At 43.5% G+C, this 18,812-nt stretch overlaps 1 protein-coding gene across 2 annotated transcripts in view; it reads right to left on the reverse strand.

The window, feature by feature from the left end:
- The window catches only part of SLC6A12 (solute carrier family 6 member 12), a 37,177-nt gene extending 21,355 nt beyond the window's left edge, over positions 1-15,822 (reverse strand). The window contains exons 1-7 of one of the 2 annotated variants that reach the window (XM_021001696.2): positions 15,482-15,822; positions 10,877-12,436; positions 9,727-9,972; positions 8,235-8,369; positions 4,505-4,645; positions 3,277-3,364; positions 2,683-2,815 (exon numbers count right to left, since the gene is read on the reverse strand). In XM_021001696.2, the coding sequence (XP_020857355.1) occupies positions 2,683-2,815; positions 3,277-3,364; positions 4,505-4,645; positions 8,235-8,369; positions 9,727-9,922 (693 nt within the window). In that variant the 5' untranslated portion in view covers positions 9,923-9,972; positions 10,877-12,436; positions 15,482-15,822. The remainder of the gene's footprint in view (positions 1-2,682; positions 2,816-3,276; positions 3,365-4,504; positions 4,646-8,234; positions 8,370-9,726; positions 9,973-10,876; positions 12,437-15,481) is intronic. The other variant, XM_021001697.2, reaches the window with a different exon arrangement.
- Between the last annotated feature and the right edge of the window lie 2,990 nt (positions 15,823-18,812).

Raw genomic sequence — 18,812 nt, forward strand, 5'->3', positions numbered from 1 at the left:
GCAGCTTGTACAGGAGAAGAGAATTTTGTGAAGTTTGGCCTGGGTGCCAAAATTGCTAGTTAAGTCCTGTGAGTGCTTGAAATAGATCATCGCAGAAACATGGACAAATCTGGTCTATCTTCTGTCAGTTTGTTGACCTCCTGCCAGCTCCCTCTGTGAACACTCTTACAAGGATGTGGCTTTTTTAGGTTTCATGTCAAGCCTTCCATGAGCTCACTTCACACCTGGTGCTTTTTTAATATTTTACAAGGCAATCATGCTTGTAATCTTCCACTACCGTCCTCTGTAGGTTTTTACAAATGAATTTGTATTCTAAGTTGGTGTTGGGTTTGGTTACCATTGGTTCCTTTGCTTGGGGAGGGGAGGGGAACAAAAGTTTCCAGACTCCTTGTTATAGTGATTGCTTTATCTTGATCAGTCTTTTACTGGAAATGGTGATAATAAAGATCAATATATTTGCACTTTTTCATTTTCTGCTTTTGGCATTGGTGGCTTCTTTGAGTAGATCAGCCTGGAACATCTGGAGTTGTATTCATTTTCTCATCATTATCCTTTATCCTAATTTCATGCTGATTTTTACATATTCATTTATGTTTAATATATTCACAGAGTCAGAGATACAAAGCCAGAAGGAACCTTAGATGCCATGTAGTTCAACCCCCTCATTTTACAGATGAAGAAACTGAGGCAAATAGGGTTAAGTGACTTGCCCAAGGTCCCACAGCTAGGAGGCCCAGTGGATAGAGCACTGAGTTCAGAGTAAGGAAGTCCAGAGCTCAAATCCAGCTTCAGGCACTTACTGACTGTGTGACCTTAAGTAAGTCAATTAGCTTGTTTGTCTCAGTTTCTTCAACTCTAAGTAAGGATAACAACAGGGCCTATCACATAGGGTTGTTATGAGAATCAAATGAGATAACATTAGTAAAATGCTTAGCACAATGCCTGGCACATAGTAGGTGCGATATAAATGCTAGCCATTATTGTTAATAATAGCAGAGGCAAAATTTGAGCCCAGGTCCTATGATTCTAAAGCCAAAGCTCTTTCTAATACACCATGTTTTCTTAGTTGATGACCTAACAATGCCCAGATAGCTAATATGATTCCCACCTCAGTAACTAATTATTTCCTGTCCATTAAAATGAATTTTATTTTTTTACAATATTACTTAGTGTAAATACTTTCTCCACAATCTTGAACAGATCTTGCAATACCACAGTCTCTGAAAAATCAGACTTGTGGGGGCAGCTAGGGGGCACAGCAGATAGAGTACTGGCCTTGGAACTAGGAGGATCTGAGTTCAGATCCAGCCGCGGACACATGACACTAGCTGTGTGACCCTGGGCAAGTCATTTAACCCCCATGGTCTCACCAAAAAGAAAAAAAATGTTACGAGCCCCTGGGCTAGACTTTCTCTAAGGTCCATGAACCTGAGGCCCTGGTGAAAAGCGTGTTCAGGCTCAGCCAGCCCAGAATTTGAACCTCCATCTTCTGACTTAACTTAATTCCAGCGCTCTACCACCACAGAAACATTACAACTTCCCTACTATTCTTATCTCCAGGCAAACATGTGTCCCACTCATCCTTTGCAAGTGAAGCCCATTCTGAAAGATCTTAAAGGCATCTGGACAGCACTGAGGAGATGGGATTTTCCATATCTCTCACCCATTTCAGTGAATTCCATTCTACGGATCCCAGCTGCCAAGGCAAAGTTTTGGCATTTGGGAGGCAGAGGGAATCTCCGTCACCAAACTCTTCACTGCATGCTTTTAGAACTCCAGTATTGACCCTCTTTCTTACTCAGCTGTTCCCAAGATGCCCCTGATTAGGCTGGGACTTTCCCAGACACAGATCAGGCATTTGCCCAGTGAGCTGTGAGGGAATTTTCACTTTCTGTACTTTTCCATGGCTGGCAGCAATGCAGCATCGGTGACCTGAGCCTCTGGAAGCTGTTTAGTGGTCTGTCACTCTAAGGCTTTACCCACACGGGTACATCCTGCCCCTGACTCAGAGTTTTGGAAATGCAGAAGGGCTTGGGGGGTGGGGGGAGGCATGCAGCTATTTTTTCCCACTTCACTGGATCCTCACAACAACACCCAGAGGTAGATCCTGTTATGAGCTCCGTTTTACAGATGAAGAAACTAAGGCAAATAGGTTAATTGACTTGCCCCAGGTCACACAGTCAGTAAGTGTCTGAGGCTGGATTTGAACTCAGGACTTCCTAATTCTAAGCCCAGTGCTCTATCTATGGGAGTAAGGAGACCCAGGATCTAAAGCAGTTCTCAACTCTTTGTCTTATGCTGGGGAGAAAGACAAAGACATAGGGGAGGATGCTTGTGGGAAGTTTAATTTTCTTGTTGTCATTTGTATATATATATATACATACACATATATACATATATATACACATATATATGTATATATACATATACACATATATATATATATTTGCATTTTGCATATATTAAGTCCTCACAAAGGAGTTCTGTTGCTATTTCTTCATCCTGTGCCTTGTTTAGTCTGAACTGAAAAAGCCTCTGAGAATGACCTCATTTTCTGTGGGCATATACCTTCTTATTTGCCTTTTAGCATTCCCAAGAGAGACCTTTTTTAATGTCCTGCTGATGTGAGAAGAGGGAGTGAACGGTGGCGGGGAGGAAGGAGCCAAGACCTGGGTTTCTTACCTTTCCTGTAGTCTTTATTCCCTTCCAGATGCAGAAATAGCACACAATCCAGGCAAGCAGGAGACACAGGGCCAGCTCCCAGCGCAGGGCCCCTATATCATGGATGCCCGTTGTGATGCCCAGGACCCTCTTTCTGAAAGCCATGAGAAAAAGATGGGAAAGGTAAGAGTGACTTTGTCTCCCTGACCTCTGATTTTTATGGCAGATTCCACAGCTCTGGCATCCTCCCATCCTCCCACAGCCATTCTGGGAATTAAGGGATCTAACAGATTCTCCAATCCAGCCACCTCATCTGATGAGAACGTTAAAGCCCAGTGAGCGATTCACCCAAAGTAACACAGTGAATTACTATCAGAGACCCGAGTCTTCTAAATTCTTGTCCGGTACTTCTGATTATACCATCCTGCCTGTGTGGTCTGGGGTGGAGGAAGTGGGTATTGTGTGAATGTGCATGGGGCAGAAGAGGTGTAAACATGTCAAGAAGAAGGCACAAGAATTCTTGAACTTGCCCCCCTTCCCCTTCTTCCACCTCCCAGGCCTCAGACATCTGGATTCCTTTGCCTGACACGTGGAGAGAAGGGCCCAACTACCTACTCCCAGAACTCGATGACCGGTGAGGTGCTATTGTTTGATGCCTCCGAGCTACTTGAGCCTGAACAATTCAGAAAATCCACACAGTATTCTGCAAAAGACAAAAATTATAAATGATGTCATCATGCAATTATAAAGTCAAACCTGGAAAATATCTTGGAGATTAGCTAGTCCAGTCCCATTCTGTAGAAGGGAAGACTGAGTCCCAGAGAGAGGAAATGATCTTTGTCAGAGGTCTGTTAGCTAGGGATGAGATGTGGCAAACATTTCCTCCTGCTTTTCATTACTGCTTTAGCCCCTTGGAGCCCCCAGTCACATGTTCCCACATAGAAATCAGCCCAGGAGCAACCTCCAACCCCGCTGTTTCTTAAAGCATCTAGTCATTGGCTCCTTAGACTATGTCTATGGAGTCTGTTCTCCCTCTCCTGTGACCTGCCCCGGGCCTGTTCTTGGTGAACCTCCTGGTTCTTTATTGTCATTAAGTATTTGAAGGTCTTGCACATGGAAGAGGGTTTATACTTGTTCTGCCTGACTCCAGAAGGTAGAGTTAGAAACAATAGGTACAGGGTGCGAAAGGGCAATTTAGGCTTTATTGGGTTGGGGAGGGGGAGAAGGAGAGGGAATAAACAAACTTCTTAATTAATTAACATTTAATTAATTTTAAATTAAATTTTAAAACAATTTAATTAATTGTCCAAAAAAATGGAATGGGATGCTTTAGGAGGCAAAGACCTACAAGCAAAGGTGGGATGACCCCTTGTTGGGGATGTTAGCTAGGGGATTCCTGGTCACTTAGAATTTGGACTGAATAACCTCTGTGCTCCCCCTTCCAACACTGTTATTCTGTGACTACTTACTTCTCCAACCCCTTGACATAATTCATAATTCTAGTCTGGTCTTCTAAAATGTTGTCTCCCCACTCAGCTTCTAAACCTCAGCAAACTTGATCCTGGGTGAGGAAGGTAAAAGTCACTAGTCCCATTTTACAGGTGATAGGACTAAGGCTCAGAAATACCAAATAATAGTGAGCCAGTCAATAGAACCAGGACCAGAATACAGTTCTTCTGGCTCCACGTTTAACATCCTCTCCACCATGCTATGTCATTCCCCTGGTGTCTCAAAGGTACCCAACCCATGTACCCTAGATTCCCCAAGACAGTCCTACATTTGAGATCCCGAGGCCCAGTACCAAGGGAGACAACCTTTCCCAACATGGCCTACTGTTCCATACCTGTGTTCCAGAAATTGGTACAAGTTGTCCAGGGCAGCTGTGAGGTGAAGGAGCTGAACAGGTAGAAGAAGGCCCAGGCAAGAATAATGATGTAGTAAACATTTAGATAGGCCTCAATGACCACAGAAGCAATTCCAATGCCTACCGGAATCAGGGAGTTGGAGTGAAAGAGCAAACAACATAGAGAGATCTCTATTATTGTCAGAAAGTACATAAACACAATCTCCAATCTATGTAGAGCAGGATGTTGGTGGTAATCAAAGAAAAACCAGATAGATGCAATATTAGCAACTCACATGTCTATATAACAGTTTTACCCAGTATTTTACACACACAAAAAAAATTATCAGTATTTAAAAAAGAAGAGGAAACTGAAGCTCAAAATGGGGGTTAACTTAGGGAGAGGAGGCCATGGGGTCAAACCCAGGTTTCTTGAATCTAAAACCAATGTTTTTTCCATTACACCACATGGATTGCTACGGCCCCTGCCCTCAAATCAGTTAAGAGCTAAGTCCCAATTAAACAATATGACTGCATATGACCATAGGGAGGATTAAACAAAAAATAACAATAATTGATATGTATATTGAATTTTGCATACATTAACTCCTCACAAAGTGCTTTGCCAAATTAACTACTTGAGTCTCACAATTCCATGAAAGTAGATATAAGTGATATAACTACACCCATTTTACAGATGAGGAAATTAAAGTTCAGAAAGGTAGTAAGAGTTGGAGACAGAATTCAAAATCAGGTCTTCCTGAGTCCAAGTCTAACATTCTATGCACTATTACATGCTAACAATCTCTGAAAGAGATTAACAGATATGCAAGTAGACCATGTAAGTATTGGTATTATATTTGTTTCAGCCAATGCTTAATTTTAGGATAGAAAGTGCTTCCTTGGTTCTACTGTAGCATCAAAGCATAAAACGAAGAACACTGCTCCCAGAGAGGAAGGTGAAGAAGACTTGAGTGAGACCTAGTTTGTAGGAGAGACTGTAGTCCGCTTCCTTAGACATTTCTCCTGACCATAACTCATCTGGAAAATCCACATCCTTTCAGAACTCTCTGCATATGCAATGGAAACTTTAATTATGGTATTGGAAGTGAACATTAACTCAAAGGGATTGTTTGATGTTAAATGTTCCACAAAAGCAAGAATTAAAAAAAAAAGTCATCCCATTTTCAACTCTCTATCTTTTCCAATTCACCTGGATTCACCCACTTCAAGAAGAAAGGCTTTTCTTTAATGTTGCTTTAAACTGGACCTCTGGTCCTCTGGTGAACCTGGGGCCTATTGCTAAAAACAAGATGGAAGTACCATCTACATGAAGAAGGTCCAAGTGAGCTTTGAGCCAAAATATTCCTCAAGTGAGGTGGAAGAAGAGAGAAGAGAGGAAAATTGGGAGCATGGGAAAAGAGGACATGGGACACTGAAGGCAGGGTGGGTCTATGGGTTCAGGCTGAAAAGATTTTCAGTACATGTACATACACGTGCACATACAGACAAACATCTTTTCATTCTTGAAGACACGTGCTCACCATTAGAAACATCCTGTCCAGAGGCATTCAGAGTCTGATTAAACAAAGAGATGTGGACAGAGCAAAAGGGGGTGGAGGAGGGAAGTGGGTGTGAGCAAAGCAATGAGCTTCTGTGTGTGTTCGTGCATGGGTGTGTACCTCTGTACCCTCACTATGGACATTGGTGCCCCTTGGCAGGATATCAACGGTGTAAACAGTGCATGAGAGGAAAGTATTCACCTGGATTTTTCCTGCCTGCCTTAGCAGGGAGGGAGGAAAAGGCCAGACTAAGTATTTCAAGGGATACTGAAGATGTTTGTGTGGAGGGATGAGGATGGGAGGTGCATCTTTGAAAAGCAAGAGTATATCATCCCTTCTCCCTCCCTACCTTCAATCTCTCCCTATCTACTAGTTCCTTCCTTCATGGCTGCTTACAAACATGCCCAGGTCTCCACCTTAATTTTTGTCATTGAGTCATTTCAGCCATATCCAACTCTCTGTGACCCCACTTGGGGTTTTCTTGGCAAAGGTTTGCCATTTCCTCCTCCAGTTCATTTTGCCTATGAGGAAACTGAAGTAAACAAGGTTAAGGTACTTGCCCAGGATCACGCAGCTAATAAACGTCTGAGGCCAGATCTGAACTCAGGTCCTCCTGACTCCAGGGCTGTCATTCTATCCACTGCACCACCTCCCTGTCCTTCCCCCTTACTTAAGCCTTTATTTGATCCTACCATCCCTGCTAGTTTTTGTCCTTTATCTGTTCTTTTTTTTTTCAGGTGTACTTCTTGAAGAGAAAAAAAAGCTTTCTATATTAGATGGCTCCTCTTCTCCTCTTACTCTCTTCTATAATTGTAGAAATGTTAAAGCAGCTGGAGGGTATTAGATCTGGAGTCAAGAAAATCTGAGTTCAAATCTATCCTAGCTGTACGATCTTGGACAAGCCCCTTAACATTTATGTGCCTCAATTTCTGTTATTTGGGGCTAACGATAGTACCTACCTCCTAAGGTTGTTGACAGTCAGGAAGACCTGTCATTTAAAACTGAACTAAGACTTTTGGGACACCTAATATGTGTGCTTTTCTTCCCCATTAGAATGTGAGCTCCTTGAAAGCAGATTGTCTTACTTTTCTATCCCTATCTCTAGTGCTTAGCATAGTGTTTTGCACACAGTGGGCACTTAATAAATGCTTCTTCATTCTTTCAATAGAGAGTATAATTTTCTGGCACTAGTGATGTTTGCATTTACGAAAAGTCACTCAAAATGCCTCTTTGTTCCATTTTGTATGTTATAGAGGCAGCATGCTATAATAGAAAGAAGATTTGAGTTCCAAGTCTGGTTTTGCAACTTAATACCTAGTTGACCCAGGCAAGTCACTAAACCTCTCCAGCCCTATTTGGCTTACTTGAAAAATACTCTAGGGTTACTTTCTAACTCTAAATATTATTGGGACTTATATTGCACCCTGGACATCTGTCTCTCTTACATACCCTTAATCCAACCTCTCATTGTCTCTATGGTGGGCACACAAAGGCTAGGAGAGCAGGGTTGGAATGTCCCACAAGACAAGGTGGCAACAGATCTCAAGAACGGCCACCTGGAGAAAGCCCCTCTCCACTCTGAAAGAAAAAAAGCCCAAAGAAGAAAGGAGACAATGCACCTCTGTCCTTTCTTTTCAGAGGTGAGGGACTATGGATATGTGTACACACACATACACATATATATGCAATATATGTATATATATGTGTATTGTATACACATGTATATATATTATCAGGCTTCTTGGATGCATTGGTTCATTTTGCTGAATTATTTTTTCTCCTACTTCCTTTTTATTCTTTGTTACATGAAAGAAAAGATATATTTGGAAATGCAGCTGATATAAAAACAAATGATATCAATAACTTTTTGTGTTTTTTTTTAAAGCCCACCCACCTTTCAGGCAGACACTTTAAGGAAGGAATATGGCCAGATTTCTCGCAGACTCCTTCCATTGGCCCATCATGGCCCTAGAGAGACTTTTAGGCTAAGTGTGAGAAGAGGGGGAGCAGGGACAGCATCTAAGTGCATGTTGGATGTTCAGTAAATCCATCCCTTCCTGTATAGAGGCAATGAGCAGCAGGAAAGGGTGAAAGAGAGTTGGGGAACCAGTAAAAAGAAAGGACATAAGATAGTCCAAAGAAGAGATGAGAAAAAGGCTGGTACTCACCCTCAAAAAGGGGACAGATCTTTTTCCAGGCTGTTATGCTGCCTTGACTGGTATACTGACCCAGTGCTGTCTCCAGGAAGAAAACTGGGATGCCACAGGTGAAGAAGAAGATGGAGTAAGGGATAAAGAAGGCACCTGTGGAGGAAGACAAAAGCCAAGAGCTCAGGCCACACTGTCTGTCCTCCATAACTTTCTTTCTCATCCTTTTTCCTTCCCCATCTCTTCTCTTGCATACCCACACCCTCCCATCATCCCACTCTATACCCTTGCCCCTCCGTCCTCCCCCATACACATATACACCCAATCCTCTCTTGTATTGATCATCTGGACAGAGGTCCTCTTGGAGAGGACTTTCTGCTCTTAGAAAGTAATCCTGGAGTACCATGGACTTCAACCAGATATGAAATTTGGTACAGGCCTATAAACCCAAGCTATCATTCAATCGACATAAGGCTAGGCCGAAGAAACATTGGGCAAGTATTAATCAATCTATTAACAAGGATTTGTTAATTACTCCCTATGTGCAAGGCAATGTGATTTTAGAACAAGCCCGCACAACATACAGTCTGCCAAAGGATTTCCCGTGGCCAGCGAAAAATGTAGGGTTGCCACTGTGCAATCTCTTATTCGTCACGTGACCCGCAGCGACCAACCATTGTCAGTCTGTCTCTAGTCTAACCTATCTGGGGCTCGAAAAAGTTTAGCCTATTTTAATTTTGGCACCTACCTACTGCCAAGTTGTGCAGCTGTGTTTTAGAACAACCTTAAGCACTGAAAGTGAGTGAACAAAGACCCACATGTGTTAAGAGATGAGATTTCTGAGCATTCTGAGCATCAAAATTGGTCTATGCAAGGATATAACTCCCCTTAGACCACTGCTTTTGTTTCCAGTAGACAAGGTGAATTATTCTTTAGTTGGCGTAATGCTAATAAAACCATCAGATGAAGGAAATTTAAATAGTTTGAGGTAAGATGGTTTGCAAGGCCCAGGAGGGTAGAAGACAGTCTCTATCTCCTCTTCTACCCTTCCTCCATCCCAAGTCTCATTCCCTGCAAGGTAACCTGTAAGTTTTATACTTTTAAAAAACGCAAAGAAGCAGCAAGGATCTGAGCCCCTGCAGGTGGGAATTTAGTGTAGGGTTTGAATTGTAGAGGTTTGTCTACACAGATATTTAGAGGTTGGTGAGGCAGCTATAACTGTCCAACTAACCTTTGACAGGCTGTGGAGCAACACCTAGATTAGGTGGGGCTGCTGAGCCTGGCCTAGGGCCATTTTACGTCCTCTCGCTCTTCCTCCCCATCATCCTATGCACTGTAATTCTCCGACCCTACTCTCCATTTTAACTTTTTTAGAGGCATCAAAAGAGGGAGGTCGGTGTCGAGGGTCACTTAGCTGTGAGGGAAAGACATCGGGGAAGTAACACCAGGTTTTCAAAGCAACGTTTTTCATGTACTTCCCACCCTCACCCCGCCTACCTCAAAGTGAACTCACCACCTCCGTTCTTATAGCAGAGGTATGGGAACCTCCAGACATTGCCTAGACCAATGATCTCTCCAGCCATCGACAGCACAAAATCCATCTTGTTAGCCCATTGGCCACGATCTCTGATCTCCTCCTCCTCCTCTCCTTCAGGGCCCCAGGAAACCACTGAGGGACCATCCTCCTGGATCACCACTTTCCCATCCATTGCACTAGCAAAGTGCTGAGGAAGCAGGAGAAAGGAAGAAAAAACAAAGCCTGAGAGGAGAGAGAAGAGACAAGTTTTAAAGCTCCTTGAGGACAGAATCTATGCCATTTCACTGGTATCCCCAGCACCTAGGACTGGGATTTCCATATAAAAGTTGATTACAACTCACTGTGTGACCTTGAGTAAGTCATTTCTTTCCTCTGGGGCCTCAATTTCCTCATCTATAGGATGAGGGGGTTAGATTAGGTCATCTCTAAGGTCCTTTCCAAATAAACGTTCTGTGATTCTATAACAAATATCTGTGGAATTTAAGTGAAGTATTCTGTACTAGCTCCACCTCTCCCCACCAGCAGCATTTGTTCCATTCCTGTCTCAGAAGTTTCTACAATGCTTTTATCCTCAAGTCCCCAAAGCATCTGGCAATTATTGTCACAACTGACCCTCACTACCCTGGGAGAGCAATAGGGGGCCAGCAGCTTGTTCATAATCACACAGCACGTCAAGGACAGAGTAAGGATTAGGAAGCAGGGCTCTTAATTTCCAACCAGGGAATCTGATTTCTGCCAATGCCTTTCACCAGCACTAGCCTTCCCTTGAAGACCTGGGTCTCAGCTGACTGAGTCAGTGGCCCTTGCCTAGCTGCCTGGTTGGGGAGAGGATCAAATGATTCTGTGGGTGACAAGAGGTCAAAGATCAGGCATGGCAGGGGTGACTGCACCCCTCCACCCCCACTAACTTTGTGCTCATTCTCAGGCCAAGGTTAACGATCTCCACAGGGTAAACAGGGGAGCCATCTCAGTCTGGGCATCTGATTGGGAGGGGAACAGAAGGTGGAGCCCATAGACAGAGCCAGAAGAGGAGGCTGGGGGGAGAGGAGAGGTGAAGACTTAGGACAGAGACATCAAAGAATCAGGGGTTGAAAGGGATCTGAGGGGTCCTCTTGTCCAACCCTACCTGAGTGGGAATTCCCCTCTACAGCATGCCAGACAAATGGTCATTCACTCTGCTTGAAGAAGTCCACTGTCTTGTGGAAGAGGAATTAGACTTGTTTTGTCCTGATAAATCTCAGGAGGGAAAAAGATGACTTTCAAAGAAATGTTAGGTTCTGTTTCACCCATCCCTGTGCCTTCCCCTGGTGCCCCCACTATGCTGGAGAAAAGCAGGAAAGGTTGGGATAGAACAGAAGTCTTCACCCAGAAGGGCATCCCACTATGATGCTAACTGGCCTGCAGGGCAGGACCATCCACCCACTGCAGGAAGAACAAATCATCCCAATACCATGCAGTGTTTCCAGGGGGCCTTTGGGGTCATCGCTGATCCCTCTTCTCTTCCTCTTAGAACAAGCTTGTTATCTCCCTGAGCCTTGAGAAAAATGGCCCATAAGCCTCTAGGATCATCTCATCCTGCTGCACCATATGATACTTGGAGGCACTGGTTCTGCAATCAGGATACCTGAATTCAGGTCCTGGCCTTAGGAGTGATTTAAGCAAATGACTAAACCAAGGAGTTTAGTCTGAATCAGGCACAGGTTCCCCACCCCTGGACTAAACCTATCTAAGCCTTAGTTTTTTCATCTATAAAATGGGAGCAATGATACTTGCCTATAGTTTCACAGGATTATTGCAAGGAAAACATTTCATAAATTCAAAAACACCAAAGAAAGGTGAAGTCATTGTTATCATGGACATTGCTCCATCAGATTACAGAACACTTGAGAGTGGGAGGCTATTAGATAGAAAATTATCTGTGTCATAATTCTGCGCCTCTAATTCTATCTTTCAGGTCAAAGCAAAAGAAATGAGGCCATATGTGTGTATGCATGTGTGTGTATTTTGTTTTTGGCTTTTTTTTTTTTTACCATTCCATACCTCAGTCATTCCTGCTATCTTCCTCCCGACTGCAGAGAAGGAAGAACAATTCCCACCTTTGCTTTTTTGTTGCACCCTCCCCTCCACGACCAGCTGAGGGTGGTAGAAAAATCAAAGAGAGCATGTCTATAAAATGGTCTGTGCTTCTCCGAGGCTCTAGACTAGGAAATACAAGGGATTCTTTTTATTAGGGAAGATTCTGCTTGTTTGCTTGTCTCTTTAGCCCAGGCAACAGCCCAAGTTTAAGTCAGTTAGAAGGGTGTGGACTGGGGCCACCTGAGGTTATGGAAAATTTTGAAGGTGACTTGGAGGGTGCAGGTCATAACAAGAATGATAAAGCATGCCAGGTGTGAAATTATAGTAATAAGTTGGGCTCACAGGCTTCCTCAGTACACTCAGCACATAGGGCAAGAATGTGGCGGCAGGAACAAAGAAGGAATGGGACTTCCTGGTGGCTTTTTTCCTGGACTAGGAGATGAAGGGAAGAAAGGGAAAGGAGGATTTGCTGAAAGATGAGGAAGCTTGAGATGCTTGAGGTCTTAAGGACTCACTCTCACAGAGTCATTGGAATCTTGGATCAAGTGGGCTTACCTGTAGCGAGGAGATTCAGAAGTCACTTAACCTCTTTGAGACACAATTTCCTAATCTGTAAAATGAAGATAATTATGCTTGCTCTACCCATCTTCTGTTGTCTTGAGAAAACCACTTTGTAAACTTTAAAGCATTAGATAAAAGGTAATTATTAACATTACCACATCCACTCAAGCCTTCAACAGATCCTCTAAATATGCCCTCACCTTTGACCCTGATATTGCCAGGGAGGGGGGTGTGTTGGTTATAGAACCATAGAAGAAAGCTGGAAGGTTCTTCAGATGCCATCTACTTCAACCCCATCTTTTTACTGGTGAGTAAACTGAGACCCAGAGAGATTAATTGACTTACCCAAGGCCACACAGATATTTTCAGAGGTGAGATTTCAACTTATATTCTCTGACTCCAAGGCCAGTGTACCACACTGCCTCCATCAGACATTTTTCAGTCTTTTCAAAAAAAGTTTTTCAAGTGAATATAAACCATTGCCTTAGTGGAAAAGTATCCTAGGCTGAGTCAAGAAACCTGAGTTTAAACTCATTCCATCACCTTAGGTATGTTGTATTTATTTGTATCTATTTGATATTCAATTTGTGTATATATGTCATTTTTCCCCCACTAGAAGGGAATCTCCATGAGAGAAGTGATGTTTATTTTTTATCTTAGTATCCCTAGTACTTAGAGGAGTGCCTGACCACAGTTAGTGCTTAATAAATGCATGGTGTTGTTGTTGAATCACCTATTTGGGCCTCTATTTTCCTGTCTATGAAATGGGAGAATAAGTACTCCGTATCCCCACCCCCAACCAACATTGTGAAGATAAAATTAAAGTAGTATGTAAATACAAGAGGCTATTTATATTATCTTTGTTTTTGCTAAGCCTCAGGTTAGGGCAGCCACTGGAAATCCCAAATCCCACCAGTCCCCAAGAAGAGTATCCTAGATGAAAGTCTCACTTTTCCTGAGCTCTCCTGTTCTCCAAAATTGGCGAATCCAGACTTTTGGGGTCATGGACCCCTTTGGCAGTCTGGTAAAGCCTATGGACCCCTTTTCAGAATAATATTTTTAAATACATAAAAAGAAAATACAATTACAAGGGAAACCAATCAGATTGAAGTACACTAATTAAAAAAAAATTTAAGTTCAGAGACCCCAAATTAAGAACCTCTGGATTAGAAGTTTGGAGTGGAGGGAATGGGGGAAAAGGGACCAGGGTCTCAAGACAAGATGGAAAGGAATGTGGGTCCTGACCTGAGGAAGCAAAGAGGCCCAGAAAAAGCAGAGAAACAGGGGCAGCTAGGTGGCGCAGTGGATAGAGAACCGCCCCTGAAGTCAGGAAGCCCTGAGTTCAAATCAGACCTCAGACACATAACACTTACTAGCTGTGTGACCATGGGCAAGTCACTTAATCCCATTGCCTAGCCCCCCCCAAAAAAAAAGAGCAGAAAAACACCCACACAGATCAAAGTGGGAAAGGACAAGGACAGGTAAGAGAAAGAGGCTAGCTTAGAACCATTTTTGCACAATGCCAGTGGGAAAAGAAGCTTAAAATATAAAAATAGATTTAGGCTAAATTCAAGTAAGATCTTCCAAAAAGAGAGTATTTTATATATGAGAAGAAACCACCAAGGGAAGATCATCAATCTTCTTTCCTGGACCACATTTATAAGGAGGAAAGAGAACTTGTTTCCCTATTCTCTGTGAATAGTTTAGGGTCCATATTTCCCATAGGCAAAAAATTGGACATTCTAGTCTCTAGAGATATATAACTCCATGCCCTGTAATCCAGTGCTCCATTCTCAGCTTCCTGGTATCACCTGTCCATGCCATCCACCCATCTACTTTAGATGATGGAGTCTGGCATACGTGGAGGGAGAGGAAAAGGGGAAGGGAGGAGAGGGAGGGAGAAACCTGCTAGATATGTCTGTGAAGACAGGAGTTCAGTCCCACACTGGGCTCTGCAAAAGTTGTAAGCAAAGTCCAGTTTCCCAGGTGCCTTCCTAAGAACAGTAGTCAGATCCTGGTTCCAGGGATGAAATATCCCTCTGCACCCTGCCCCCGGCAGCAGAAAATCACTGGCTTCCTTACCTCTCCATGCATTTGGGCAATGTCCACTCTCTGAGTGTTCACTGCCCGAAAGTTCCAGGGATGATACATTCCCCATTCTGTGAGGCCCTGCCTAATTTCCACACCCACATACCAATGCCTGTTTACACACACACACACACACACACACACACATATGCATGCACAACCACACACTCTTGTAGTTCCTGGTCATGTCCCCGTGCACACACATACCTGTGTTCACGGCCCCAAAACCTGAGGGCCTTAGTCCGTCCTTCACACCCAGTGGATAAGTTTGTACGTTGGCTGCCTTCCTCCCTCCTTCACCATCCCCTTCTTTCATTCTAGCCCCAGTCTCCTGTTCTCATCCCAGGTGACACATGCATTCTTGTACATCCCTTTCTGAGTCATCTGAGATCCCGATTAGCTTTCCCTTTCTTGGAAAAGCATGTTACTATCACAGCTAACCCAGGATGGGGGGAGATACCTCTCACTACATCCCACCTCAATAACCAGGTTTTATGGCACTCCACCTTCCTTCCCACCCCCAGGTAGGTCCTTGACCCACCATATACACGGCTTCCATACCCCTACTACACCGGCTAACTTGTTGCTAGCCAGTCTTCTACACTACCTGGCACCTTTCCCTAATGTTCTCTTCTTATCTCTCCCTTGTTGTCCATTCCATTCTGTTCTGGACCCCCTCTCCCTTGGGGCACGGCCCCTTCCTTTCTTTGGCAATCTCCCTACCCTCAGCCTTTCCTGTCCAAATGTATCTATGCCTTTAGAAATCCAGGTAGTGAGATATCAATGGGGGGAAATGACATTTCCATGTTAAGCTTCCCCTAGAACTAAGACAGCCTTTGCTCTCAGTGTATTAGGGAGAAAGGATCCCCTATTCTGTCCCTCTCTCCCCATCCTATGACTACTTTCTAATCAAGGATCTTAAAACTTAGCTAAATCTCCTCTAGTTCAGAAGAATCCTTTCTGAAGGCAGCTTTCAGAGACTGTGACAACAGTCCCTCCATCTCACCTCAGTCCCAAATCCAGGTTCCTGTGGTCAGCTCAGCGTTGGGCCATCGGGTCCTTGGGACAGGCACTCAGGAAGCTGCTGGCTTGCAAGAAAGCCAAAAGAAAGGGGGCCTGGGAAGGAAACACCACTCCACCTTTACTCCTCCTACTTTCCCCTCCCACCTCCTGAATCCCATCAGTTGTCCCAGGACTCCCAGACAGAGAGCTGCTCTGTGTGTGTGTGTGTGTGTGTGAGTGTGTGTTTGCAGGCACCCGTATGTCAGCAGGGAGGTGGCTGACAGAAACGCCACAAGTGACAGGAGGGACTGGCCTAACGTCTGTGAACGTGATTACAACATCTAAACCCAGGAAGTTGAGTCCCCAGGGTCTAACCGACGCCCCCCCCCCCAACCTCCCAGTCCCTCCATGGACACAGTCCTAAAGGTTCAACTGAACTGAACTACTCCCTTTAAAGAGCCCAGCAGACAAGATCTTCTCATTCCCAACACCACTCATCTCCCCTCTCCTCTCAAATCTTTTAAGTCCAAAAGACCAGGAATGGGGGATAAGTGGGAAAGGGTGAGTCCTCTCTACTAAAGGCAGCAAGAGCTTGCTCACTTACTCCCAGGCCAGGAGTGGTGGTCTGGCTGTTTTGGGCAAGGGACTGGGAGGTGATCCAATCTTAGTTACTGGAGTTTTCCACAAAGCATCAGCCTTTCAGACAAACTTTCAGAGAAGCACACTGAACCAAAAACCACATAATTAGGCTTGGAGTTCCTATCCTATCCCTCACCAGCCAGGGTGAACATGGATCCAGTTTCCTCCTCTGTAAAATGGGAATAATAATATTTGTCCAACTGATAAGGCAAGTGGAAAGGCAAGTGCTTTGTAAACTCTAAAATACTGCATACGGAAATCCTCATTTTTACTACTAGAATTATTATTTTCATCCAGAGTGAGTCCAAGGTGGTAAGGATAGCTCCATTGAGTGTCAGTTTCCCCAAAATTAAGAGCCTAAGACAGTGCCTGGCCCCTATCAATAGGAATGACCTTCTGATTGTTCCCTTCAGTCTTCATATTTATACAGATAGAGAACCTGTCTCTACTGGTGAACCTTATCTAGTAGGTACTCACTAACAATTCTTAGAAGAAATAAACTCCTGTGTTACATGGACTCTTTTTTTCTTATTTTTTTCTGTTTTCATATCTGCCATGAAACTATTACTTTCTTGAGGACAGAATTCATATCATGGAATGGAACCTAGTCATGCCACCCAGGTCATGATACTGATATGGCCAAAACCTACTGTGAGACAATGGTTCTAAAATAATATTGGCCAGCATGTATACACATGTACACATGTGTCTAGATAGAGAAAATCATAAATTTATAGCTGCCACTACCTTTAGAGTTCATTTAGTCCAACCCTTCCATTTTACAGATAAAGAAAAAAGGCTTAGACAGATTTTCCTATAGTCACAAAACTAGTAAGTGGTGGTATGAGGACCTGAAGCCAAATTTCCTAATTTCAAGTGTTTGGTTCTTTCCATTACACCCCACTGCTTCTGAAACTGCCTGTATGACCAAAGAAATGGAGACAGAGGCAGAGGGGGAGGGGAAGGAGGGGGGGAAGACAGTACATTTCCTTTCTCATCTACTTCCTCTTCAACATAAGTTCTTCCCCGTTCAGGATGAAGTGTGAGGTGAGTAAATCATGGCCTGTAACTTTCCACAAGGCCACTGCCCTATGTGTCTTCCAAACCACAGCCAGGATCTTCCTGCAAGGCTCTTCTGCAGAAGATATACAAAATTATTCTCGGGTAACAGAGGCTGCTCATTTGATCATCAGCTACCCTCTAAGATGAGGGCTGGGAGCCTGGCATACTCCATTCAGTGAAGTTTATGTAGCATTCAACCACAGAAAAATGCCACTTTGATAATCTCTCTGTTTAGCATGCCCTTCAGCACAGAAAGCCACATCTGGGACCTTGAATTTCCTGTCTTTCTCTCACATGATTGTCCTATCTTTATCCTCACCCTCACCCCCCACCCCAAGCCCAGCTTTCTTTAGATTGTGAGCTCCTAGAAAGTTGGAATTATTTCTCCTACTAGAGAGGGGTGGGGAACCTGTGGCCTTAAGGCCGCATGTAGCCCTCTAGGTCCTCAAGTGCAGCCCTTTGACTGAATCCAAACTTCACAGAACAAATTCCCTTAATAAAAGGATTTGTTCTATAAAACTTGGGCTTGGTCAAAAGGCTGCACCCACACGTGACCTCAAAACCGCAGGTTCCCCACCCCTGTTAGACTCTTGGGAAAATGGATATACAGTCCATGCTGCTAAGTTGCTGAGACCTCCTCTAAGAAGGGAATCCTGGGCTTTATCTCCATTTGAAAAATATTTACTATGGAAAAGGTGTAGTGCTGGGGATCACAATGACAAGAATGAAACAACCCACGCCCTCAAGAAAATTTACATTCTACTGAGGGAGATACAATAAATACACATAAATAAATACAAGATAATTTGAGGGGGGAGGAAGCATTAACAGCTGGGGGTTTCAGGAAAGGCTCTCAATAAAAGGTGGTACATGAGCTGAGCCTTGAAAGAAGAAAAAGAGATTCTGAGAGTCAGAAATGAGGAAGGAATGCATTCTAGGCATGCCCAGAGATGAGAAATGGAATGCAAAGTTCGCAAAATAGCTAGAAACTTAATTTGGCTAGGATGTGTCAAGTGAACATGAAATAAGTCCAGAAAGGCAGGAGGAGGTTAACTTGACTTTAAATGGCAAGCTAAAGAGTTGGTATTTTATTGAATTAGGGGATTATTGGACAATGGCAAGACAATGAAGGATTTTAAACAGGGACTAGATATAATCTGAGTTGTGCCTTAGGGAGATTATTTTAGCAGTTGTAAGGATTGGATTGATTGGAGATTGGAGAAACTGTAAGTAGGGAGACACACTACAAGACTATTACAAAAACTCAATAAAGACGTGATGGGGACCTGAACTAGAATGGAGGCAAAGTATTTAGAAATAGTAGGATGGATTTGATTGACATGGAAGTAGAATCAACAAAACCTGGCAACTAATTAGATATTGAGTTAGTGAAGGGAGATTATAACTCTGAGATTACAAATTCAAGTCACTAAAAAGATAGTAAGTAGTGCCTTCAAAAAAAATGCACAAGTTTGGAGAAGAAAATAGGAAAGTTGGGGCAAGAGGAAAATGATCAGGTCCATTTTTGTACATGTTGAATTTAAGGTATTTATGGTATCTCCAGGTTGGATCTCCAGCAGGCAGTTGGTGGTTTGAAAATAGAGCTCAGGAAGGAAATAAGGACTATCTATAAC

This window comes from Phascolarctos cinereus, unplaced genomic scaffold (assembly GCF_003287225.1).
Source record: "Phascolarctos cinereus isolate Bilbo 61053 unplaced genomic scaffold, phaCin_HiC Scaffold_1;HRSCAF=81, whole genome shotgun sequence".
In the NCBI taxonomy this organism is placed as follows: domain Eukaryota; kingdom Metazoa; phylum Chordata; class Mammalia; order Diprotodontia; family Phascolarctidae; genus Phascolarctos; species Phascolarctos cinereus.